This window comes from Natrix helvetica, assembly GCF_964273705.1.
Source record: "Natrix helvetica genome assembly, chromosome: 4".
Lineage (NCBI taxonomy): Eukaryota > Metazoa > Chordata > Lepidosauria > Squamata > Natricidae > Natrix > Natrix helvetica.
In genome coordinates this window covers 105463058-105486065 of record NC_138550.1, presented here as the reverse complement: position 1 = coordinate 105486065, position 23008 = coordinate 105463058, and the positions used below count along the sequence as shown (strand labels likewise).

Sequence of the window (23008 nt, the reverse complement as noted above, 5' to 3'; positions counted from 1 at the left end):
ATTAGCAGTTAATTTGGATCTTCTAAATTTGCTAGAATGTAAATAAAATTGTACACTACCAACTTATCAGAAAAGCAGAATTAAAAAAAAAGGAAGTGAGACCATTGCTAAGGAGCGTCTTAGCTATTTTTATTTACTTTTATATGTGTTATAAACCAAACAAAGCTTTGGAATTCTTTTAATGGTAGGAAAATGAAATAGCTTTTAAAAATAGATATGTATAAAGCAATACTTTTCATTGTTGCTTCCCAACAGACCTTCACAATTGCCAGCTACGTCGTCTCCTGCCTTTGGTGATAGGACATGAAAAAGACAAATAATTTTCACACATAGTATACCCATATCCATATATTATGGATATGTAATAAATAATACAGATTCGAGTTGTACTCTGTGTTATCAACTGTTTGCTTTATTTTTCTGTAAATGTTAAAAAAAACAGTTTGAGTTTCAAAGGTGATACAGGTAATCCTCAATTTATAACCGGTCACTTAGCAATCCTTTGAAATTATGACATAGTTCCAAAGTTTTGACAGCTGCCTTACCCCCCCCCCCCAAACCAAGTGACCACGTTTTGGGCACTCAACAAGCAGACCACATTTATGGCTATGTCCCACAGCCACATGACTATGTTTTATGATGTTTTTGCTGAAAATTGGTATTTATTTGTGTGTTTTGGCAAAATTATTCCATAGCAACAATGGGTTCGCTTAACATTTGCTTAGCATCTGCCACAAAAAAAGTTATAAAATTGGGTTGGTCACATGAAAATCCATTTTATCAATGTTGCAACTTATGACCATAACGGGCAGGCTCTATCACAGTTGTAAATTGAGGACTACCTCTACTGTACTTGATAGTAGAAAAGGACAAAGCAAAGGAGCACCAGATGAAGGACACAATTGAGGGAATGGAAATATTAAAAGCAAAATAAACAGCAGAAACTTTTCTTGTGGCAGCAATCACAGAACTTTCTCATTGATCAAAAATGTTTAAGACCATGAGAGATAATATCTCCTTTGAATAACACAGAACCAGTTGTGACTCATCACATTTTCTATCTGAATATATACTTGTGACTACATACTTGCTAATTGAATATCCGTAACCTTCATGAGCCTATCTTCTAAGTTTAATATAGCAGATTATTATTACATAGTACTGAAAAAGGTTTCACAAATGTTTTCACACGTTTTCACAAAAGAAAAAAAAAAGCTGTTAGATCATAGAAAAAAGCATATTAACGCCTATGGGGTATTTTTAATCCCCAGGCATAAGGCAAGTTCAGATTTTTGAATTTTCCCATCCTTGTTCACATCACAATGATGAAGCAGGATCTCTCGGAATTTATCCAGATCTGTACCAGTAATGCTGGGCTATAACAATAATGAAAGAGAGAGAGAAAGAGAAAGAGAGATTAAAGTGCATTTTGGAAAACAAAATAGTCATTTTTAGCATTAAGCCCATCTACTTTATTGATTTGATTTGTTTAAGTCAGGGGTGTCCAAACTTGGCAACCTTAAGACTTGTGGACTCTGCTGGCTGGGGAATTCTGGGAGTTGAAGTCCACAAGTCTTAAAGTTGCCAAGTTTGGACACCCCTGGATTAAGTTAAGTTAAACTCAATACAACCTTTAAAAAATCTAGAAAAATTAAAATAACATAAAATTGAACACAACACGAGAACAACACATCATTGCCAAGGGAATAACACACCAGTGGGCATGACATCAGTCTACCCGAGAGCCTTTCTCTGCCTCTTCTATGTGGTTCCTTCATTTCCCAGCTTAGCCTGCAACTATTCCGTCTAAGTCCCTTATTCAAGTATAAACAAGGCCCAACCTTATTTAGCCTCCTAACCAGCAAGGTTATATCTAATTGGAGTCATTTGGATAATGAGAAATAATGGAGTTGTACTCCAGGGTAATAGATTTAATTTTTTAAAAAGCACATAACATGAAACAGGCTTCTTGAACTGTGGCTCTTCAAGATGTTTTGAACCTTAACTCCTATTATCCCTAGCAAAGATAGGTAATTGCTTGATCTTTGAGGGTAATGGCAGATGTAATCTAGCATAAAGGAAGTTATCAGATTGGGGAAAGTTGGAAGAAATATATTCTGTAGAATTGAAATACACAGTTAATACATTACCAGCAAATATTTATACAAGGGAGGAAGGATGGGGAAGGACAGTAATTGAGGAAGTATGGATAATTTGAACGATACAAGCTGTAATGTATGCAAAAGTTTATTTTGCATAACATTTTCCCATTCTTCTCCTCTTCACTTTCCATAAAAGAGAAAATGTAAGCAGCTTATTTTGTTCAATCATTAAGCAGGTGAACCAAAACATTCACAGGTGGACTAATTGATCTAGGACTGCAAGCAACTTTTGTTAAAAAATAACGGGCAGAAAACATAATATCACTAAGTTACCTTGACAAGCTCCATCATATCTTTTACAAACCCATCAACTTCTGGACCTTCAAGAGCTCCTGTCTTACTCTGGAATATATAAAGATCAGGTACATTTATGGAGTAAAAATGTTGACATATCTATCTACATACTTTGCTCCTCTTTCTGGCAATAATATATCCAACCTTCGAAACTATATCCGTAAGAAGGATCTCATAGAAAAGAAAAAGAAAAGAAAATTTCCAGAATCCATAAGGGAAAAATTACTGACTTACTACTATCCTGTCAGCTTTGAGAACAAGTAGACACATAAATCTTACAAGAGCTGTGGCATATTAGAGACTAATGGGATACAAGCATCAAGTTCTTTCCGCCACATGGGCCAGATCAATAAGAGTCATACACTTTGTACAAGTACTTTAAATGGATGTCATCTGTACAAACAAAAGGAGGAAACAAGTATGCTGGTCTCCTCTAAATAATTCTATTGTTCTGCTTCTTATTGCCAACAGTTGACTTTGAAAGCTAGAGATCTTCATTTATTTGTAGAAATTCTTTAAGCAATTCCAACCCATAAAAATGAAATGAAATATGACATCTATGAAAACCTTCATAGATAGAGACATTTTCCACTGCTTATAGCAGGGGTGTCAAACTCACATTGTCACGTCATCGTCATGTGATGTATCACAACTTTTTTCCCTTTCGCTAAACCAGGGGTGGGCGTGGCCAGCACGTGACGCATCCGGCCTACAGACCATGAGTGTTCTGACCGAGGCTTCCCAAGAGCATAAAGCAAACTCCTTGTCCCGACAAAAAACCCTTTTATTAATTTACTGTGAATTCTGCTCATTCACATCCAGCAAAGTCTTTCAAGGGAGGATTTATAGTCACAGACCTTATCTGGCTTGGAGAGCTGAAAGGCCAATATCTGCAAAACCTGGCAAGGAGTCTCGGAGAGTCACGAACCAATTAAGCGAACTAATTGTCTACTGCAAACTCCCCTCCCCTTTCGCTCCTCTTTTATTTCCTCTGGGAGGAACCATTCATCATCCTTCTGTGGCCTTACTCCCAAGTTGACCCCTGTTCTTTAGTGTTCCCTTCATCTGGCAACTCTGCGCATGCACACACTGGGAACAGGCTCCAGCTGTTTGTCTGCCTCACTGATGTCTGACTCTGGAGGCAGCTGATAACTGGCATACGGCTCTGGCCCCCTATCTGCTTCCAACACAGAGCCCTCATCAGAGCCTTCCTAAGACTCCAGGACTGGCCCATGTTCCTCCCCAACCTCCTCACTGTTCAAATCTGCTGCCAGCTCTGCTGGTGGCTGGCAGGCCACAACAGTGAGTTTGACACCCCTGGATAGTCTTCATCTGTACATGGCTAAAAGTGCATTACAGTGAGAAACCAGAATTATCTGCATTGGTATCTAGAGGACAAAAAGAATTACTATGAATGGAAGACAGCCAGGACCCACTTCTGAAGCAACTTATGATCCTTGCCAAAAAAAAAAAAAAAAAACAACCCTCTTGCTTTAACAATTACAAAATAGATACAGATTCTTGCTCATTGCCAAATACCTCTTTGAAATGTTTTGCACAGCCCTAACAAATTTTAAATATATATATTACTTTTGACATTTTAAGTAATGGAAGGCAGAAAACGCCCTCCACTGAAAACAATATTTGTTTGGAATAATGCCCTCTTGACCCATTTGCCCAGCAAAGCAGATATAATAATCTCTGCAACTATATGCGTATGCATGGATTTGTATACACACTTACATTTAAAAAATAATGACCATAATTTAAATAAAGCAAAATCCATTTCTACACTTTGTGAAGAATGGTAACCAAGTGACTTGTCGTTGAACTGACTGGCCACAATAATATCACATCAGCAATGATGGTGCAAATAGTGTGAATTATCTAATTTCAATGCAAATTACATTTGCATGAGGACACTCACAGACACCCATGATTTGCATGCCAACTAAATAGGACTCATTAATGACAGACAAATTCCTCTTCATAGATTATTTTTAACTTATCTTTAAAGTTCCCGACTCTAGGGGGTGGTGCTCATCTCCATTTCAAAGCTGAAGAGCCAGCACTGTCCAAAGACGTCTCCATGACTAAATGTCGAAGGTGCATAGAACACTGTTACCTTCCCACCAAAGGTGGTTCCTATTTTTCTACTTGCATTTTGTATGTGCTTTCGAACTGCTAGGTTGGCAGAAGCTCACTCTGTTACGTGGCACTAGGGATTCGAACCGCTGAACTTCCAACCTTTCTGACGACAAGCTCAGTGTCTTAGCCACTAAGCCACCGCGTCCCATCTTTAAAGTAGGCATAGAGTATTTGAGAATGTCTTCCAATAAAGGGCAGCATTCATAAAATGGGCTACTATCATTTCGTGTATTTCAGGGTCAGTAATCCCAAATAGTAATAATAAAACTCTTACCACATCATAGTGTGCAAAGATTTTCTCAAAGTCTCTTTTTCTTTCTTCTCCACTGGAAGCCTAAATCAAAGAACATGTAGAAGAGGAATTATTTTTTGGGGGGGGGGGGGAACCACAGAAAATAAAGAATAATCATGTTTCTTGCAAATTACTGTACTTACATCCAGTTTAAATTGGAGGAGAAAATTTTCCTGAAGAGCTAAAATCCTGAGTGGAGAGAGCCAAACCATTATTTTCTGATACTTCATTTCCACAGAAATAGACAGCTGTGCTTGACAGAACTCAGAGAGGAGATTTCACAGGAAGTTAACAGACATTTCTGGCAACAGTAGTTTGTGATATGGAGCATTGTCACCTTGCCTCCAGGAAAAGCAAGTCCTGAGCCTTTAGCAACTGTACAACAGGAGGTAAGCTGCCGAAGCCACTCCAAGTGAATCAAAACTGTGAATATTTACCTTGCAAGGTCATTCAGATCCAGTCGGCCATCTTTATTTTTGTCAAAGAGCTTCATCTACAAAGCAAATAGTGGAAGTGAAATGATTAATACTGGGAGAGCTTAAAAAAAATCCAACACCCCAAACCAATACCCTGTTTCCCCGAAAATAACCCCCCCCCCCGGATAATAAGCCCAGTTGGGCTTTTGAGTACATGCACTAAAATAAGCCCTCCCCTGAAAATAAGCCCTTCTCAAAATTATTGCAACACAGCAGCAGCCATGAGGTGACCACGCTTGCCGCCTTCTGCACCTCAAAAATAATAAGATCTCCCCAAAAATAAGGCCAAGCGCTTATTTCAGGGGAGGGGGCAAAAGAAAATAAGACCCTGTCTTATTTTCAGGGAGACACGGTAGCATTTTACTAATCAGAATGAAACGCTCAAATTACTTTGAGTGACTGTAGACAGACAGGTGTTTGCTTATGTGGTGATCCCAAGATGTTCATAAATCTACCATAGATTTCTCCCAGGGATATTTGGATTATTCAAGTCAAAACTTTAAAATAATGCTTTGTGACTCTTCTTTCAGCTAGCGGGCATTGAATATGTAAGCAAGATATTTACCTCTTTCTCCCAATTTCCATTTTTCCCCTAACAACTGATGGAATTGAGTTTTTTAAAAAAAGTCTAGGTTGATTCAAAAGAAGGTGCTACTACCTTTAGTAGAGCTTGGTCTCTGGAAAGCCTGTATAAACCTGCAGCCCAAATGAGATTTTGGCTAAAAATCTGAAGCATGTAATTTTAGGATAAGACAATTGGGTAAGCCTTAACAAACTGTAGGGACAAATCAAGAATGAAATGTAGGTCACAAAGGAACAATTGGTGGGGGAGTGCTGAAAATTTAGGATTTTGCATCTGACATCCTTATGGGAAGACTTTATTATGTATTGTTTGGGAGTCATGGGTAAGTACCTATGTAAACACTGTAGGCCTAAGATGTCAACAGCAGCCTGCCTCAGAATTTCTTCCTTAGCTACTGGAACTACAATTCCCAGACATTTCTACCAGCATGACCAAGAGTTCTGCAGCTCAACATTTCTGATAGAAGCAGTTCTAGTACATTGGGGGGCACTATTAGGAAGAGGTTTGCAGGAGCAGGTCTTCTGAATTTGTTTTTGGAAGCCATAGGCCAGGGATCTCCAATCTTGGCAAATTTAAGACCTGTGGACTTCAACTTCCAGAATTCCCCAGCCATGGCTGGCTGAGGGATTCAGGAAGGAAGTCCACAAGTCTTAAAGTTGCCAAGTTTGGAGAGCCCTGCCATAGGCCATCAGAAGAATGGGCTTTATCCATAATCTTGCTGAGCCTCCCAAAAACATCTGACACTACCAAAGAGTTTTGTCTATGTAAAAATGAGAATTTAATTAAGAAATTTCAGTCTCTTCGTATCAATTTATTAATGTAAAATCTATTAATGTAAAAAGCTTTCTCTGCTCACTGAAGTATATTCTAATTTCACTTAACTTTATTCTTAGCATTTTCTTTCTTGCTGCTTGGATTAATTTTGGCCCCCTCTCTGTCTTTTTCCTGTCATTATGTCACAAAACAACAAAAAAAGGGGGGAGGGCAATTTTTTTTGAGAATGAAAAGAATAAAGAGTGAAGGAAACAGTGAATGGAATAAACTATAATAAAAGGAGGTTGAGAAGCTGGATTTAATTTTTTATATGTGGGAAAGCAATTTGGCAAATTGCACAGCTTAGCTTCAGTTTTAAAATATTCAAAACTGGGATAATGTTTAATCTTTATTTTATTAATGCTACCATTAGGAAAGCTGTAAAAAAAATCCCAGGGGTGTGTGGAAACATGATTATATCCATATGTTGCATAGTATCTCATCTTTCTATCCTTTAATCTTCAGGCTCAGTGGCTTAGAAGATAGGGCCATCTCAAAATCAGTACCCTGCACTCCTACAGTATATGATTTAGTTTTTCTCAGATAAGTGTGTACGATGTAGACTAGAAGTGTCCAGGCTTGGCAACTTTAAGTCTTGTGGATTTCAAGTCCAAGAATTCCATCTGGGGAATTCTAGGGGTTGAAATCCACAGGTCCACAGGTCTTAAAGTTGCCAAGGTTGGACATCTCTGATATAGCCAAATGGAGGCTTAAGCTTATTTACAAGTACTATACAGTCTATGAGTGGTAACTAGAAAGATCCTTCTACAAAGATGTTCCCAAGATCAAGTGAGAAGCTTCTCTTGTTATCTTTGCATCTTACAAATTGCCTGTTTCTGCACCTCATTATCTCTCCCTCATACCCACTCAAGATGTGGCACCAAACCCTGAACAGGAGAAGGAATCATGCTCTGATACAGTGAAATCTCTAACTTTCCAGCATCCACAATGTTTCCATTGTGGAAACATTAATGAACTTGGATTATTAATCAGAAATATGTCAACTATCAACTGCAACGTAAGGATATACCTGGCCTCATTTCACAAAAGAAGACTAATTGAGATGCCTGATAACAACTCTGTTTTCTATTGAAGCCTTCACCAATCTATTGGAATTGACACATGATGAACTTTTAACAGTAATCAGAATGGCAGAATGAGCCACAGCGCTGCAGTGGTTAGAATGCAGTATTGCTGGCTAATTCTGTTGACTGCCAGAGTTCAGCAGTTCGATTCTCACCAGCTCAAGGTTGACTCGGCCATCCACCCTTCTAAGGTTGGTGAAATGAGGACCCAGATTGTTGGGAGCAATATGCTGACTCTGTAAACCTCTTAGAGAGGGCTGTAAAGCACTGTGAAGTGGTATAGAAGTCTAAGTACTGTTGCGATTGCTGTTGCCAAGACAGAAAAATAGGGGTTGGTGAGGCAGTGCCTGCTGACCAGAATTCCAAGAGCATTACTAAAATTTTAAAATAGTGATGAGAAAACTCACTTGCTGCCCTATGAAAATGCCTGAATCATATGAAATAATGAGATATTACAAGCCTTTGGCCATTTCAGCAACCTCATGTGAAATCATACCAACGCTGCAGGAGATTAGAGTTTTATTGTCTCTTTTCTTGCACCTGGTTCATTGTCTGAGATCATCACTCAGTTCCATTGTATGAATCGTGATTCATTACTGCAAATATGAGCCTAGCCTCTTCTACAATTCACATCCTTCCTTTTCCCTTCTCTTCTTCTGGCAAGTTCAAAAGCCTTCGCTTCCCTTTTACAACACTGTCTGGTGAAATAGGTAATTGTCGATAAACAGTTAATCTTACTCATTACATGTCCCTTCCTCTCCTTGAGGTTTACTTAGCTTTGTCAGTTCTGTCATTAGTGGCTAAACTGAACTGAAAGCAAAAATCCCATCATAACTGTTACAATAAGAAAAACATGTAGCCTGCAGAGAGACCAGGCTTCTCCTTATTATTTAATTATCATTTATAAAAAGGTAAAGGTTTCCCCTGTCCAGTCATCTTTGACTCCAGGAAGCAATGCTCATCTCCATTTCTTAGCCCAGGAAGCCAGCGTTGTCCGAAGAAGCTTTTGTAGTCAAGTGGCCGGCATGACTGTACACTGAAACTCAGTGACGTGCGGTGACGTTTATGACTGGTGAGGCTGGTGACGTCATCAAACCACGTGGTTGCTCCGATCGCAGGGGCGCAGCCCAAACGGAGAAGTTTCTTCAGCTCCAGCCTCAATCAGCGCAGCCGCGGTCCCCTTCATCTTGCCTCAGGAAGGAGGGGAATGGGACCATGTGTGCAGGGGAAGGGGATCGCGGCTCTGCTAATCTGAGGCTGTGCGCTGAGGAGCCGCCTGCACACGTGGTCCCATTCCCCTTGCAAGGATCCCAGGCCAAGTTACAGGAGCCGGGGGTGGGGGGAGCGCTCACGTTGCTTGCCGCCTTCGGTATACCGCTAGGTTGGGGAGTGGCATTCTGTCCGGCCAGAGGGGAGAGTTGCCGGGCGGCTGCTCTCTTGTGAACTGGCTCCCGAAGAGCCGGGCACAGCCTCAGGGGCGAAGCAGCCATGAGGTAACTATGCTCACGAACAGCCGCCCGGCAAATCCCCTCTCCAGCCAGGAAAAGCACCATTCACCAAGCACTTGCGCAGCTCTCCCAGGCCACTGCCGCCCGGCAGCCGCCACCCGCCGCCCGCAGCCGCCGCCCGCCGCCCGCCGCTGCCGCCCGCCGCCGCCGCTGCCGCTGCCCCGCTCCACTCCGTGCATAACATCCAAACTCCAAAACTTCCAGCATCGGCCGCTCTAGGAGTGCTCTCTATGGTGGGCCGGCTGCCGGACAGAGAGTTTTCCGGACAGAGTCTTCCAGCAGCCGATCCACCATAGAGAGCACTCCTAGAGCGGCCGATGCTGGAAGTTTTGGAGTTTGGAAGTTATGCGCGGAGTGGAGCGGGGCGGCGGCAGTGGGCGGCGGCGGCGGGCGGCGGCGGGCGGCGGCGGGCGGCGGCGGGCGGCGGCGGGCGGCGGCGGGCGGCGGCGGGCGGCGGCGGGCGGCGGCGGGCGGCGGCGGGCGGCGGCGGGCGGCGGCGGGCGGCGGCGGGCGGCGGCGGGCGGCGGCGGGTGGCGGCGGGCGGACAGAATGCCACTCCCCAACCTAGCAGTATACCGAAGGCGGCAAGCAACGTGAGCGTTCCCCCCACCCCCGGCTCCTGTAACTTGGCGCTTTCGGGATAACGCTAGGTCAGTGAGTGCGGGACAGGTTGTATTTTTGGGGAAACACGGTACCTAGGCATTTTTTGCATCGGGCGAGCCCGGGATCCTTGCAAGGGGAATGGGACCACGTATGCAGGCTGCTCCTCAGCGCACAGCCTCAGATTAGCAGAGCCGCGATCCCCTTCCCCTGCACACGTGGTCCCATTCCCCTCCTTCCTGAGGCAAGATGAAGGGGACAGCGGCTGCGCTGATTGAGGCTGGAGCTGAGGAGCCTCCTGTACGCGTCCCATTCCCCTTGCAAGGATCCTGGGCTCGCCCGATGTAAAAAATGGCGAGATCGGCACACTTGGGGCTGCTGCTGAGATGTCCAGGGAGGCTAAACCAAGCTGCGCGCCTCTCCCAGCCACTTTCACGGCTTCCTGGAGTAATTCTTTTTTATTTTCATGATGAGAGTGGTGAGGCTCCGCCTCCCCTGCCTCCACTGACTGCACGTCACTGCTGAAACTCATGGAGCAGTTACCTTCCCACTGAAGTGGTACCTATTTATCTACTTGCATTTGCATGCTTTCGAACTGGCAGAAGCTGGGCCAAGAATGGGAGCTCGCCCTGTCACGTAGCACTTGGGTCTCAAACTACCAGTCTTCAAGTCCAGCATCTTAACCTCTGGGCCACCAGGCCCTTCCTTATCATTTAGATCCCATCTGTATTATTTTTTATAAATAACTCAAGGTGGCAAGGGTACCTAATACTCCTTCCTCCTCCCGTATTCCCTACAGCAGCAACCTTGTGAAATGGCTTGAGCTGAGAAATTGGGCCAAAGTTACCCAGCTAGCTTTCATGCCTAACGCATGTCTATGTACAGTTTCCTGGTTTCTAGCCTGATACTGACAGCTAAACAGTATTTTAGCAACCTATCCCAAAGAGCATGATTGTTTTCTCATGTACCCTTCCCTTTTCTTTGAAAGCTCTTCCCAGAATTTTTGATGGGTTTAATGTACTAAGGTGCACAGGAAGTGGTCTCCTGCTGCACTAGAATAATTCTAAAAGAAAAGCTAAATAGATGATGCCATGGGGTTATGAAGGACCCAATCAATTTATCATTCAAACACTATTTTATATCTCAGAGATCCAATAAGCTAAATTATTCATCAATTCTTTGGACAAAATGGAGAACATTCTCATCATCCAGGTAGCTGAGAATTAATCTGTAGCATGTGGATTCCCCCAAGCCCCACTTCCTTTAAATTGCACATTTTAAAAAGGTTTAAAAAATACCCTTTACATAGGTAAAAGGTGCCGCTATATCTGATGGAAGCATATTGACTACTGGAAATGAAAGCCCATTGCTGACAGCTGGGCAGATATTATCATGACTTGCTACTTTAGCCAATGAATAATAATAACCTCAGTCTGGAAATGTTTATTTTGGAAGGGTAGGTAGAATGATTTGCAGATGAATATCTGCAGGGGTGGGATGCTACTGGTTCGCCCCGGTTCGGGAGAACCCGTAGCTAATGTTATGGCTGGTTTGGAGAACCTCCAAATCCCATCCCTGGCTGGCCCCGCCCACCCTGCCTGCCCCTCCCTGCCCCTCCAAGGAGTCTCCACATGGCCTGTTTTGGATGTGAAATAAGTGCAGAGCCCGTGTAGAGGCTTGGGGAGGGGGAAATGGGCTGAAAGGCGAACCCCCCCTCCTCTGTGGTGCAGGAGGCCGAGTAGGCCATGGCCACTATGGCCACGCCCACCCAGCAACCAGGCAGAGAACCTGTTGCTGAAGTACCAGAGTACTTTAAAAGTCATACCATAGAGTTAGCAACTATGTGGCCATCAAATATATATAAATGACTTGTAAGGCATTCAAGACAGAGCTGGAATTAATGGAGATAGCATTTATAGAGAGCTACATTGCTACAAAGGCAATAGAAAGCCCTATCAGAAAGACCAGCAACGATACAATGCTATCTGGATGACTGAGAATCTTCATCAACATCAACAAGGATAAACTTCTACAAATTAAGTTTCCTTTTTTTAGGGAGACATATAATTGTGATCAGATTTGCCTTGAGTGACATTGGTGGAAATACATGTTTGGACAATTCATCAGCCAATTAGCACCCTTAAAATGCTCTCAACTCCCACCCACTCAATATGGACAATGTACACGTTTAGCTAGCCACAAATAAAAAGAGGATTTGTACATCCTTGCATTATGCTTTAGAGGACACGGTGCCCTCATAGTGAGTCCTGGGTGATAGACTTGCAGCCATGTTAACTTGTTTCTTTTAGTTCAGCAGTGAAACCTTTTTCTTTGCTGATCAACACTCCTAGGAGGATGGCACTATGGCTTTGTTCATCATCCTTTGATCCCACGGACACACAAAGATTTGCTAAGGAATGGTCTCCTAGTAGCTGGAGGAACACTATTGCTGGATTTCTAAGGGGCCCACTACTAGAAAAACTACTCTGAATTATCACCATATGTATCTCACTGAAACGTGAGAAGATAAGTCTCCTCCAATGGTCTTAGCAAAGGACTGGGTTATGTTGTGCATGTGTGCTGCTCTTTTAGGTTGAAAACTTTGCTTGCCCAGTTTAAAATTTAAATTCAATTTAAATGTAATTCAAATAACCATGTAACCAATGGTTACTTACAGATGTGTTCTGTTTCCGGAATTGAAATGTAATAAAAGATACTCAGGACTTCTTCCCTCTGTGCGCTAATAATCTTAGTCCTTAATCCAGGAACTTTTTAATGTATATATTATTTTAATGAGTTCAACATAATTGAGATAAAATAGCTCAAAAAATACTAGATACAATGAAAGAAAACATAACGAACAAAATTACTAGGATTACTAAACAAACTAAACATGTCTTTGTTTGTCTAAGTGTTCCTGATCATTGGTTCCAAGTGAGCTTTTTAAAAAAATAGGTTATAAGCAATATTGAAATGGAAAAGGCTTACATGCTTAGGCCATTTAGAGGGTAATCTATCTGCGCTCATGTGAATATAAAATGATTGAAATTAGTGGCTTTTAAGTAGATATATTGTGCTGTTAGAGCTATAAAGGCCAAACCTACAGTTTAAACTGAGCATGGAAATAAACTGGCAGTCAATAAAGATGAAATAATAACAATAACATTGGACTAATGTGGTTGCAGAGCAAGCCTCAATTAATATCCTGCATCTGAAAATTTACTTTTGGTTGCTGTAAAGCATTCACCCTTTACACTTTCAAGCTGTTGCCACAGCCCCAAAACTAAAGGAATGTTTTTGATTTAGAACAAGAATATGACCATCCTTCCTCAACATCTTACCAAGCCTCCTTAAAGCAGGACTTCCCAGGCCCTTTCCTTCCTTACCCAAAGCCACTTATCAATAAATCCTTTTTACTGATCTCCTTTTAATCAGAAAGGTCTTATTGAAAGATCTATTGGGATTGGACACTGAGTTTGTGTGTCCTTGCTGAAAGAAAAAACACTCTTTCCCAATTTTGGGTAAATTACATGGGTTTAGGAAGCACCGCTTTAAAAGGCATCAGCTGCAGATGATACTTTCCCTCCAGCACAATGTCTAAAAATGACATACCGCTGGGTACAAGTGGTTTTGTACACCATGCCTCTGAGTCACATAAAGGAAAAATATAGAATTCCAGAATTGGATGGTCCTTTTGAGAGAACTCAGAGCTTTCCTTACTTCATTTTTCTCTTTGCTCTTGCCTCTACCATTTCCATTTTTTCCCTTTGCATTATATTTCTGAAGGTAGAAGATTGCCGTTTGAAACGGCAATCCTTAAATCCTATGTGCTTTGTGTATAATATTCTTTTTCATCCTTTGCTGCACACATCCAAGTAGTGTAAAAATCCTTCTGGCTGCCTCAGAGATTTAGGAATTACTATAATGCTAGGAAAAATAGTTAAGAATTTTCAGTTTACCATGGTATCCGTATATTCTTTCAGTTTTGCCTCGGAAACGTTTTTTCCATGCTGTCGAAACAGATCTTGCAGAAAGTCCTAAATTCAGGAAAGAGGGTAGAACTTACGTTTCAGCTTCATACTAGACCTAGAACAATATGCATGACTCAGAGCTGGATTCATACAAGTCTCATGCATAATTCATGGATGACCAACTTTGTTTTGGCTTCCAGAGGCATTTCTGTCTCTGTAGTTGAAAATAGGCACAGCAGGTTCCCACTATTTAAAGAGAAACTAGCTCCTCTACAAAGGTAAAAGAAACAATAAATTAACCTGCAAATATTGCCACAAAGGGAAACAGAACATCCAAGTCTTGTCTATATGCATGCTGTGGGCCTATTCATTTTGGAGGCTTATTCTCAGTCACTGTTGTTACCTCCAAGGAAACTTACCATATTTTTTGGACTATAAGACGCACCAGAGTATAAGACCCACCATGATTTTGAAAAGGTAAATAAAAAAGCCCAGTTTTTGCACTCTGCAGGCCTCCCAAACCCTCTGCACGCCTCATTTTTTGCAAAAAAAAGGGGGGGGGCATGCAGAGCTTTGGGAGGCTTGTAGAGTGCTCCTGGGGGCCGGAGGGGGCAAATACGAGCAAAAAATGGGCCATTCTTTGCCAAAAAAAAAGGGCATGCAGAGCTTTGGGAGGCTCTCAGAGTGCTCCTGGGGGCTGGAGGGGGCAAAAATGAGCAAAGCATGGGTGGGTTTTTTCCCCCAAAAAAGGGCATGCAGAGGCTTTGGGAGACTTGTACAGTTCCTCTGGGGACTGGGGAGCAAAAATGAGCAAAAACTGCCCTCCCCAGTCCCCAGGAGCACTTTGCAAGCCTCCCAAATCCTCTGCATGACCATTTTTGCAAAGGGGTCAGGGTTTCAGTAGGCCAAAAGTGCTATATTCAGTGTATAAGATGCACCCAGATTTTCACTCTCTTTTTTGAGGGAAGAAGGTGCATCTTACACTCCGAAAAATATGGTAATTGCAGTTTCCAGCACCTTGGGAAAGGTGGCTTACCTGGAACTTTGTTTAGTACAGGTATTGGGCAAAGGTAATCAAAGAGTAGCTAATAACAAAAACAGCATCTGGATACAGTTTCAGCAAGCCCAGGACTTACTCGGAGTTCACCGGCTGAAATAAAGCCACTGCTGTCAGCATCATAATGACGCCAAATCTGCAGGAAAGAAAAAGTGTGATATTTTACAAATTATGTCCTTGAATTAACATCACAACCTCAGCAATAAATCCTTTGACAGATTTCTCTCAGGACCATTACAGTGCTACAGGTTCAGATAGCAGAAGCCTGAAGAAGTGGTTGTACCGCTAAAAAAGCAAAGTAAATAAGATAGAACATTTTCTGTTAATCTAGTTCATTAGATTCATATTTTTGGTATCAGAAGAAAAGAGTAGAAATAGTCTCAGGTTTAGCTCCTCTCATCACACAAATACATTCTGTTTTTAAATACCAAATCCCTCAGTGCTTATTTTATTTGAAGCAGTGGACTGAGTGAAATAACAAATCAATTGTTACTTCAAAAACTGGAACATGCAGCAAGAACTCTTACCCGCATGAACTCCACGCTGTTATTCAAAGGCGTTTCTCTTTGGAAAAGTAGCAGAAAGTTGTCTTCCTCAGTCAAAATCATATTGGCAAGCTAAAATAACATAAATTATTATCATTGTATAATAATCGGTATCCTCAATCGATATTAGATCAATAAAAAAAGTTAAGAGGGGCGAGTCTGTGGTTTTTAATGTCTCACACACATGGCACATGTAAAAAAGATATGGACCTTCAATCATATAGGCATCAGTTTGCCTTTTTAAAACCTTTTTATCCCTACCCCCATCTTCCCAATGCCCTTGGCTCTATATGTATACAGGACTCAGGGCTGCCTAGCAGGCATGGTCAAAAATCAAGATGACAATCACAACAATAAGTTCTAAGCTTTTCCTGTTTTTTTTATATGTATCGCATGATTGTACACATAAAAACGTGGGCGGAGCTCATATTGTTGTGGTTGCAATCTTAACCTTTTTGACCATGTCTTGTCAACACTCTTGGTGGGACTTTTTCCAAAAATAGGAATCAAATATGGCCGAAATGAGAAAACAGCAGCGATGTCTAAGATACAAGGAATTCCTATTATTAAAACTGGCTTTTGAGTGTGTTCAATTATCTATGCTGTTTTCTAAAAGTCCCAAAAGAAGAAAAGAGGTACCTCTTGTATTTGCAAGCGTCCATCATTAGTTACATTGTAGGTTGACATCAATTGTTCTTTCATCCTCTGAACCTTCTCTTCGGTAATGGTGCTCTGTTACAAAAAAAATATATATATATCATAGGACTATGGCTACAACTGACATTCTAAGAATGTTCTTTTTATGTTTCTTCAAGATCACCCATGGAAGACTTACAATTGGTGTTCTGTATTGAAAGGAAAAGATTTAGAACAACTTTAATGCTAAAAGAGTAAAATATCAATTAGATCTGCTTTGCTAATGAAGACTCCCAATTAAATATACAGTACAGTACTTGCTATATTATCTTGTAGGCATTTGTAAATGGAGGAACAACACATAACCATATATCCACATATGTAGCACAGAATAAGAAGTTGTAGAGAATCACAGCATCTGCAATTATAGGTAATCCTCAACTTACAACCACAATTGAGCCCAAAATTTCTATTGCTAAGCAAAACAGTTGTTGAGTGGCAGCTGCCTACCTCCAACTTGAAGATATCCAACTGCAAAATCAAGTGAGCTTCATCTTAGGCAGAATTTTTGGGAGCAACTTTAAAAGTGTATGAACTGGAGTCATGCAAACACCAGGGTGTCATATGGAATCACATTCTAAGGCATAATTTGTATAGCTCCTCCTTCATTTCATATAATTATTGAACGTAAGGACTGGAAGTGACCTTGGAGATCAGTGGTGGTGTCCACAGCAAACCATGATGATATCAAAAATAATACCATGATTTAAATGCCACTACTACAGACTTGCTTTCCAACAACTGGCACATGTTACAGCATTTGTGTGATGCCATTGTAAACATGTCATCATTTGCCCCTGAGTCCTCAATGGAGACCCATGGACCCATCTAGTTTGGTGCCATGCCTAGTGCATTGGGTAACATTTGGTGAGAATTGTTGGCTATAGAATGTCCTGGATGACAAACGGGTAACAGAAATGAAATAAGCCAATCCAAATAGGTGGTGCATGATCTTTAAATTAGTCAAGAGAACACCAAAACCAGAGTATTATTTATTGCTAAAACTTGTCTATGCTCCAAGAGTTATGGAAACAAGAATTTTGAAAACCCCAATACCTCCAGATATTTGTATCCCAAATGAAGGATCTTTTAGAAAGTATAACAAAGAAGTGGGTTGATTTACATGGTTGATTTTTAAAAATATCACCTATGACTATAATTCAAACTTCCAGCTTGACTTTTCAAGTGGAAACTACAAAAGGAGTTCAAGACCATTTAAGGCTTTGAAAATTATACTATAAACGGGATAGCAGAATAGAACATATTCAGATGAATTCATCAGCTTTAGTCATCAGCTTCCTTTTTTAAATAAAATTGCTAATTAATGGCTCATATGTTTCAACTCAAAGGTATATAGCCAAATAAGAATTTACCCTTGAATATATGTGTGTGTGTGTTTATGTAACTTGTAACTTGAAGCAAATATTAATTCTTTACGTAAAACATATTTTATCAACAAGTTAGCAGTGTTAATTACAAAATTAGATTTCTAGTAACATTAGTCAAGAACCAGTTTGTTGTAGTGCTTAAGGCACCACACTAGACACCAGGAGACTGTGAGTTCTAGTACTGTCTTAGGCACAAAGTCAGGTGGGTGAACTTAGGTGAGCAACTAATCCTACAAAAAACACAGGGACAAGGCCACTTCCAAAAGTCTTGCCAAGAAAACCATAGAGGCTAGTCCAGGCAGGCACTGGGAGTCAAAATTAACTTAGAGGGACAATAAATAAATACACATTCAGGATTGTTTTCATCATCAAAGAATCCACGCCTTACAAATCTGGAAATGCCAAGACATGTAACCCATTAGCAGACTGGATTCTTTAGGCAATTTTCTTTACTTAAACTTCTTGTTATGCACATTATGTGATATCCTTGAGAAATCCTATTTCTCTCTCTTTTAAATCCTCCCATAAGTTGTCTATAGTATGAGTATCAATTTTCTTGTCTTGATTATGATACATTCATATTTTCCTAGAAATGTTTATAAACAATGCCCTATATTGGTATTAAAAACTGTTTATATTAATAGAAAACATATTGTGTTTTTGATTGATTTATATGTTCAGAGTTCAAAAGCTCAAATGTTCCATGTTGGTAGATATTTCACACGTGCACTTAATTAGCTGACAGTTGATGAAAAATGTTGGATGAAGCTAGTCTATTTGTTTTGTTTGAACTCAGAATGTTGGGTGAACCTGTTAGAGAGCCCGTGAAAAATACTTTTCCAGTTAACCCACTATTCTTGTTTCAAAACAAATAGCTAGTTCTCCTTTTAAAGTACATGGAAACAGTAACCAGGAACAGCTGAGCCGAGCTGTCAAGGTTTCAAAATGGAACATTGGCTATTTTAAGGGAGGGGGGAGAGCCCTCAACAACCCTGAGGGAAATATAATGACATTTTGCTAAACGTAGATAGAAAACCACAAGAAGAGAATTTCTGGATGTCTGTCTTGTGAATAAGTCAATTTCTTCTCTGGAGCCAGATTTCAAAATTAACTCCCAGATTCCTCAGAGCATCTTGCCAATTAAAAACCACCCTCCCAATTCCCCATGTTGTCTTCAACCATCCAATTGTCTCTTTTTCCATTTTGCACGCTTGACAAATTCTGTCATTCTATTGTTTTTCCAGATGGAGTTGCTATTCTTACACAAAATGAGAAAAGATTAGAGTAGCGAAATGGGAAAAATACCAACAAGTAGAGACTCCATTGGTCATTAGGGGGAAAATAGCAACAGAGAAAGGTTAAAAATAATAATTATGAAACTGTTAGCTATTCAAACGGAGACAACATTCAGTGTACACATTAGTATTTATTTGCTTGCATGATGCCCTTTAAATTTCCAAAGCAGAAAAATAGAAGCTGTTTATTCCTTCTCATAATAACCCCGCTAGGTTGTGCGGTAAGTGTCTTTGCATCACCTTTATGGTTCCAAAATAGTCTACAAAATAGTCATAGATTGAATAGATCACTGTAAAGAAGAAAGGAGATCTCCCATTCTCTACTTATAGGATTATAGCCATTGGAAATATCTAATATTTCAGTAATAATATTGAAAATATGCATAAATGTGACTGGCCCACCAAACAGATATGGCAGAGGAAGCATATGTCCCTTGCTAGCTTGACAGATTAATCAGGTGTGGTGAAATTTATTTAATCCTTCCTGTATAAGTTATTTTGTCTGATAGAAGTTCTTTAAGCCTGTCCATTTATTTAATTATTAAGCTTGGTCACAAAGTTAATGAGATATTTAGTCTGGATTTAGTTTTTCTATCCACCTGTCCTATACCCATCAACATGAAATCATAATTGCCAGTTATTTAGCTGCTGTTGGCCTTCAATCACACCAAGTTCTTTAATTTTTAGAAGGTAGGTACAACATAACTTTTCTCAGCATAACTAGTTAGTACCTATCCTTTTATTTATTTCAAACTTTTATCCTCTTCATCAGGGGTGTCAAACTTGCGGCCCACAGGCTGGATGCATCACACGCTGGCCATGTCCACCCCCGGTTTAGTGAAGGGAAAAATAGTTGCAATACATCACATGATGATGACAACGTGACAATGCGAGTTTGACACCCCTGCTCTTCATTACGTAATCGGTAGACAAGAAAGAAATGTTGCATTCTCCTTTCACCTGTCAATTTCTTTTTCTCTCTTCTCAAATTTCTAACAAACTAGGATCCTGCAATTGCAACAAAATGACCAGAAATCTTTAGGCATTGAAACATATAAGTATGGTATTCTGGCTTCTTCATGACTGGGGAAATGTCTGCAGTGACACTATAATTCCATTCAGTGGAACAGAAAATTGTTCTTTCTACAAAATTTCATTTCATGTAAAGCATAGTAAACATGCTCAGCTAAAATGGCCAATTTTCATGGAGAGCTCGCCTCTGAAAACAGAGAGGTCAAAAATAAAATTGGATATATACTTCTAGAAAGAGCAACAGACACTAACTTACTGTTCATATATTTAGAAATGTGACCCCTCTTTTAAAGAAAAAAAATTAAATTCAGCTACCGATTGAACTACATCAGCTAATATTAATCCTTCTTTAACCTTCCTTTGTTTATTTTTTGGTGTTACATGGAAATATAAAGTTGTAATTAAATTGAAGTGCTACCAATTTAGAATAACTGATCACATACATATGCTTACAGTAAATGGTTCAGAGTTTAACAGCTGGGATCCTTTTTTTAAATTTTAGACAACCTTAGGGAAGGTCCTTAGTACCTGGTTAATCTAAATTTGCATACTTGCAAATTATTCTTATATTCCATATAAAGTGGAATCTTAGTTCTGACATGATTTAAATCCCAAATTTAGCTTCCCTTCATTTCTGCTTTTCAACAGGTTGCCCAGTTAGCAATGGTTAGAAATTGAAAAGTCTGTTCACTATGGTGTAAATAAAATACACATCTAATGTAATAAAAGTATTGCGTATGCCTTTTGTAATTTCTTAAATTAAAACTACATGTTCAAGGACAGGGAAAGTAGACCATAGAGGGAGACTGTGTATCTCTTGTTGCACTCTGAACAGGAAGCAATCAAAACTAAAATAAAAAGACAACACATTTGCTGAAATAAAATAAGCCCGCAGTACCTTATTTACAGATTTTTGCATCCAAGTATCAATCCAAGGAAATCTGATACTAATTTATTTTGGAACCCAGAATACAACATCTGTAAAACTAACGTTACCACAGATTCTAAGGGCCATAGAACACCTGCTTTACAACTCAATAGATACACAAGGCTCATTAATCAAGCTAAACAGGTGGTACGGTTTCCTGAAAAAGACAGGTGAGCCTTATGCCTGAAATATGACCAGTGGGTTGATGGCAAATGTGGAGAGTCAACACAGAACCAGCAGTAATGAGATTGCTTTGACAGGAAGCAAAGTAGACTCTGGGGGTAGCAAATGATTTTTAGTGGTAGGAATTACCAGGCAAATCAGTAAGAGATACATGTAAGGACATGGTTAAATACCCTCATCACGATCAAGTAGAACAACAACCAAGGCTCTACACCGAGAGTCTTAAAAAGTCAACCTGCTATTTCAGCGGAGGAAGGGTGGAGAAACGAATTCAGCTACTCCTCCCAACGGCTTCTGATAAACAACTGAGTTCCAGAACAGATGTTCAGCTCTGCTGTATTTAATCCAGCCAGGAATAGACTGGACAAGCTTTTATTCATGTCGTCCTTACTTGCACGGAAGATGATGGAGTACTTACTTTACTGCCCAGGATCTCAAGCAGGTGACAGAAAAAGTTATCAAGCTCTTTTCCTTCTATGTAACCATTGTCTAAAAATGAAATAAAATAAAATAAATTACTGAATATGCAAAAAGTATATCAATCCCAAGCCCAATGCCTTATATCACCAATTCCTATTTCATAAATGGATCAAATCTATGATTCAAAGGAGCTTGAGACACACGTACGTCCTGGATCTGCTCCTCCTGTGGCTGAAGTGTTTTCCTCTAACATGTGCAACTCATGTATGACATATTTACTTTAATTGAATTGATTTGAATACTTTATTTGGCCATCTGTGATTCAACACACCAAGAATATGTCTCCGGTAACTAAATACTCAGTGTACATGCAAAGCCACAGAGAGAATAATAACAACACCAATAAAAGGGGGAAGTAAATAAGGATAAATAAGAATACTCCAGCCACACTGTAGTAAGACTAATATACATAGACGTTAGACAAAACTGCAAGAATTAGGTGTTCAAAGTGATAGTATGAGGGGGGGGGGAGAGAAAAAACGGTCCCTATGAGTGATGAGTCATTAAAAACTATTCAGGAGTAAACAAACTAACTGGTCATCCATTGATTAATCATCTCCAGCAGTGACAAAAAGGTTCGCAGCTTGGCAGGGCATCTTGTATTGGAAAGTGAAGCACGTCGGTTAGAGATAAAAAATTCAGGACAAGGGGGGAAATCCCAAAGAGCAGGGAATCTCAGTCAATCAAAGGGCCCGTTCGGGGGAGCCGAGAGAAGAGCGAAACAGACTTATCCCAAATTAAGTTTTTGCCCCGAGGAACCCTCCGCCCTACCCAAATCTCCCCCGCCTGTCACTCACCATCAGCGTCGACACGCTGCCAGAGGCTCCGGAAACTTGCAATGTCCAAGCGGGGCAGCAGATCGCTGTCCATGGTGCTTACGGCGACCAAAGTTTGGGGTGCCGGCCTTTGAACCGACCCGCGGCGGCGGCGACTGACAAAGGAAAGCGACAGTAGTGGAGCCGCCCAGCGCTCCCAAGTTCCCACCTGCTGCTTCGAGAGGCGGTCAGAGCGTCGAAGAGGAGGAGAAAGCAAATCAAAGAAACTGCGCGGATCGTTGTTTCCGAAGTGATTAATTGCTAAGGGGTGACGGACAACTCCGCTCCTTAACAAAAAGCAAGGGAACGGAAACGGTGCTTTAAATTAAGTTGTTCTCGCCTTACTTGCGACGGCTTCGGATGAGCAAACAGTGTAAGATCTACGCTGGGAGGAAGGAAACGTCTGTTTTGGGAAATGTCTTTGAGCTTTGCAAAATTTGATAAAGTTGGCATCGGTTTTTAATTTTCTTAAAAATTAACCCACAACATAATAAAGTGGTTTCTAGTGAGTGGAGAAAGCACTCTAACTATAGACCAAGAAGTGAAGAAATGACTAGGAATAACCTCTCATTATTGAATCAGAAGGCAGGGTGCATCTGTGGGATATTTTTTTTAACCTTAATAATTACAGGCAAATCAATCTTATGTGGTTCTTAT

At 40.6% G+C, this 23008-nt stretch overlaps 1 protein-coding gene across 1 annotated transcript; it reads right to left on the bottom strand.

Moving 5' to 3' along the window:
- Positions 1–390: 390 nt before the first annotated feature.
- On the bottom strand, positions 391–22569 carry SCGN (secretagogin, EF-hand calcium binding protein). The gene is made up of 11 exons (XM_081953091.1): positions 22334–22569; positions 21475–21545; positions 16174–16266; positions 15517–15606; positions 15069–15125; positions 13921–13998; positions 5334–5389; positions 5040–5085; positions 4879–4938; positions 2436–2504; positions 391–1376 (listed from the first exon to the last, which is right to left on the bottom strand). Exons 1-11 carry the CDS (start codon positions 22404–22406, stop codon positions 1248–1250), a joined length of 822 nt encoding a protein of 273 aa, XP_081809217.1. The 5' UTR covers positions 22407–22569; the 3' UTR covers positions 391–1247.
- Positions 22570–23008: the final 439 nt, after the last annotated feature.

Bases quoted from the DNA above. Each gene is read 5' to 3' on its own strand.
- SCGN (XM_081953091.1), bottom strand. From the start codon at position 22,406: ATGGACAGCGATCTGCTGCCCCGCTTGGACATTGCAAGTTTCCGGAGC. The intron at 15,126-15,516 runs GTAAGAGTTCTT...TCTTTCCTGCAG, and splicing joins ACAGCGTGGAGTTCATGCGG to ATTTGGCGTCATTATGATGC. The intron at 4,939-5,039 runs GTAAGTACAGTA...TCTTTGATTTAG, and splicing joins TCCTCCAATTTAAACTGGAT to GCTTCCAGTGGAGAAGAAAG.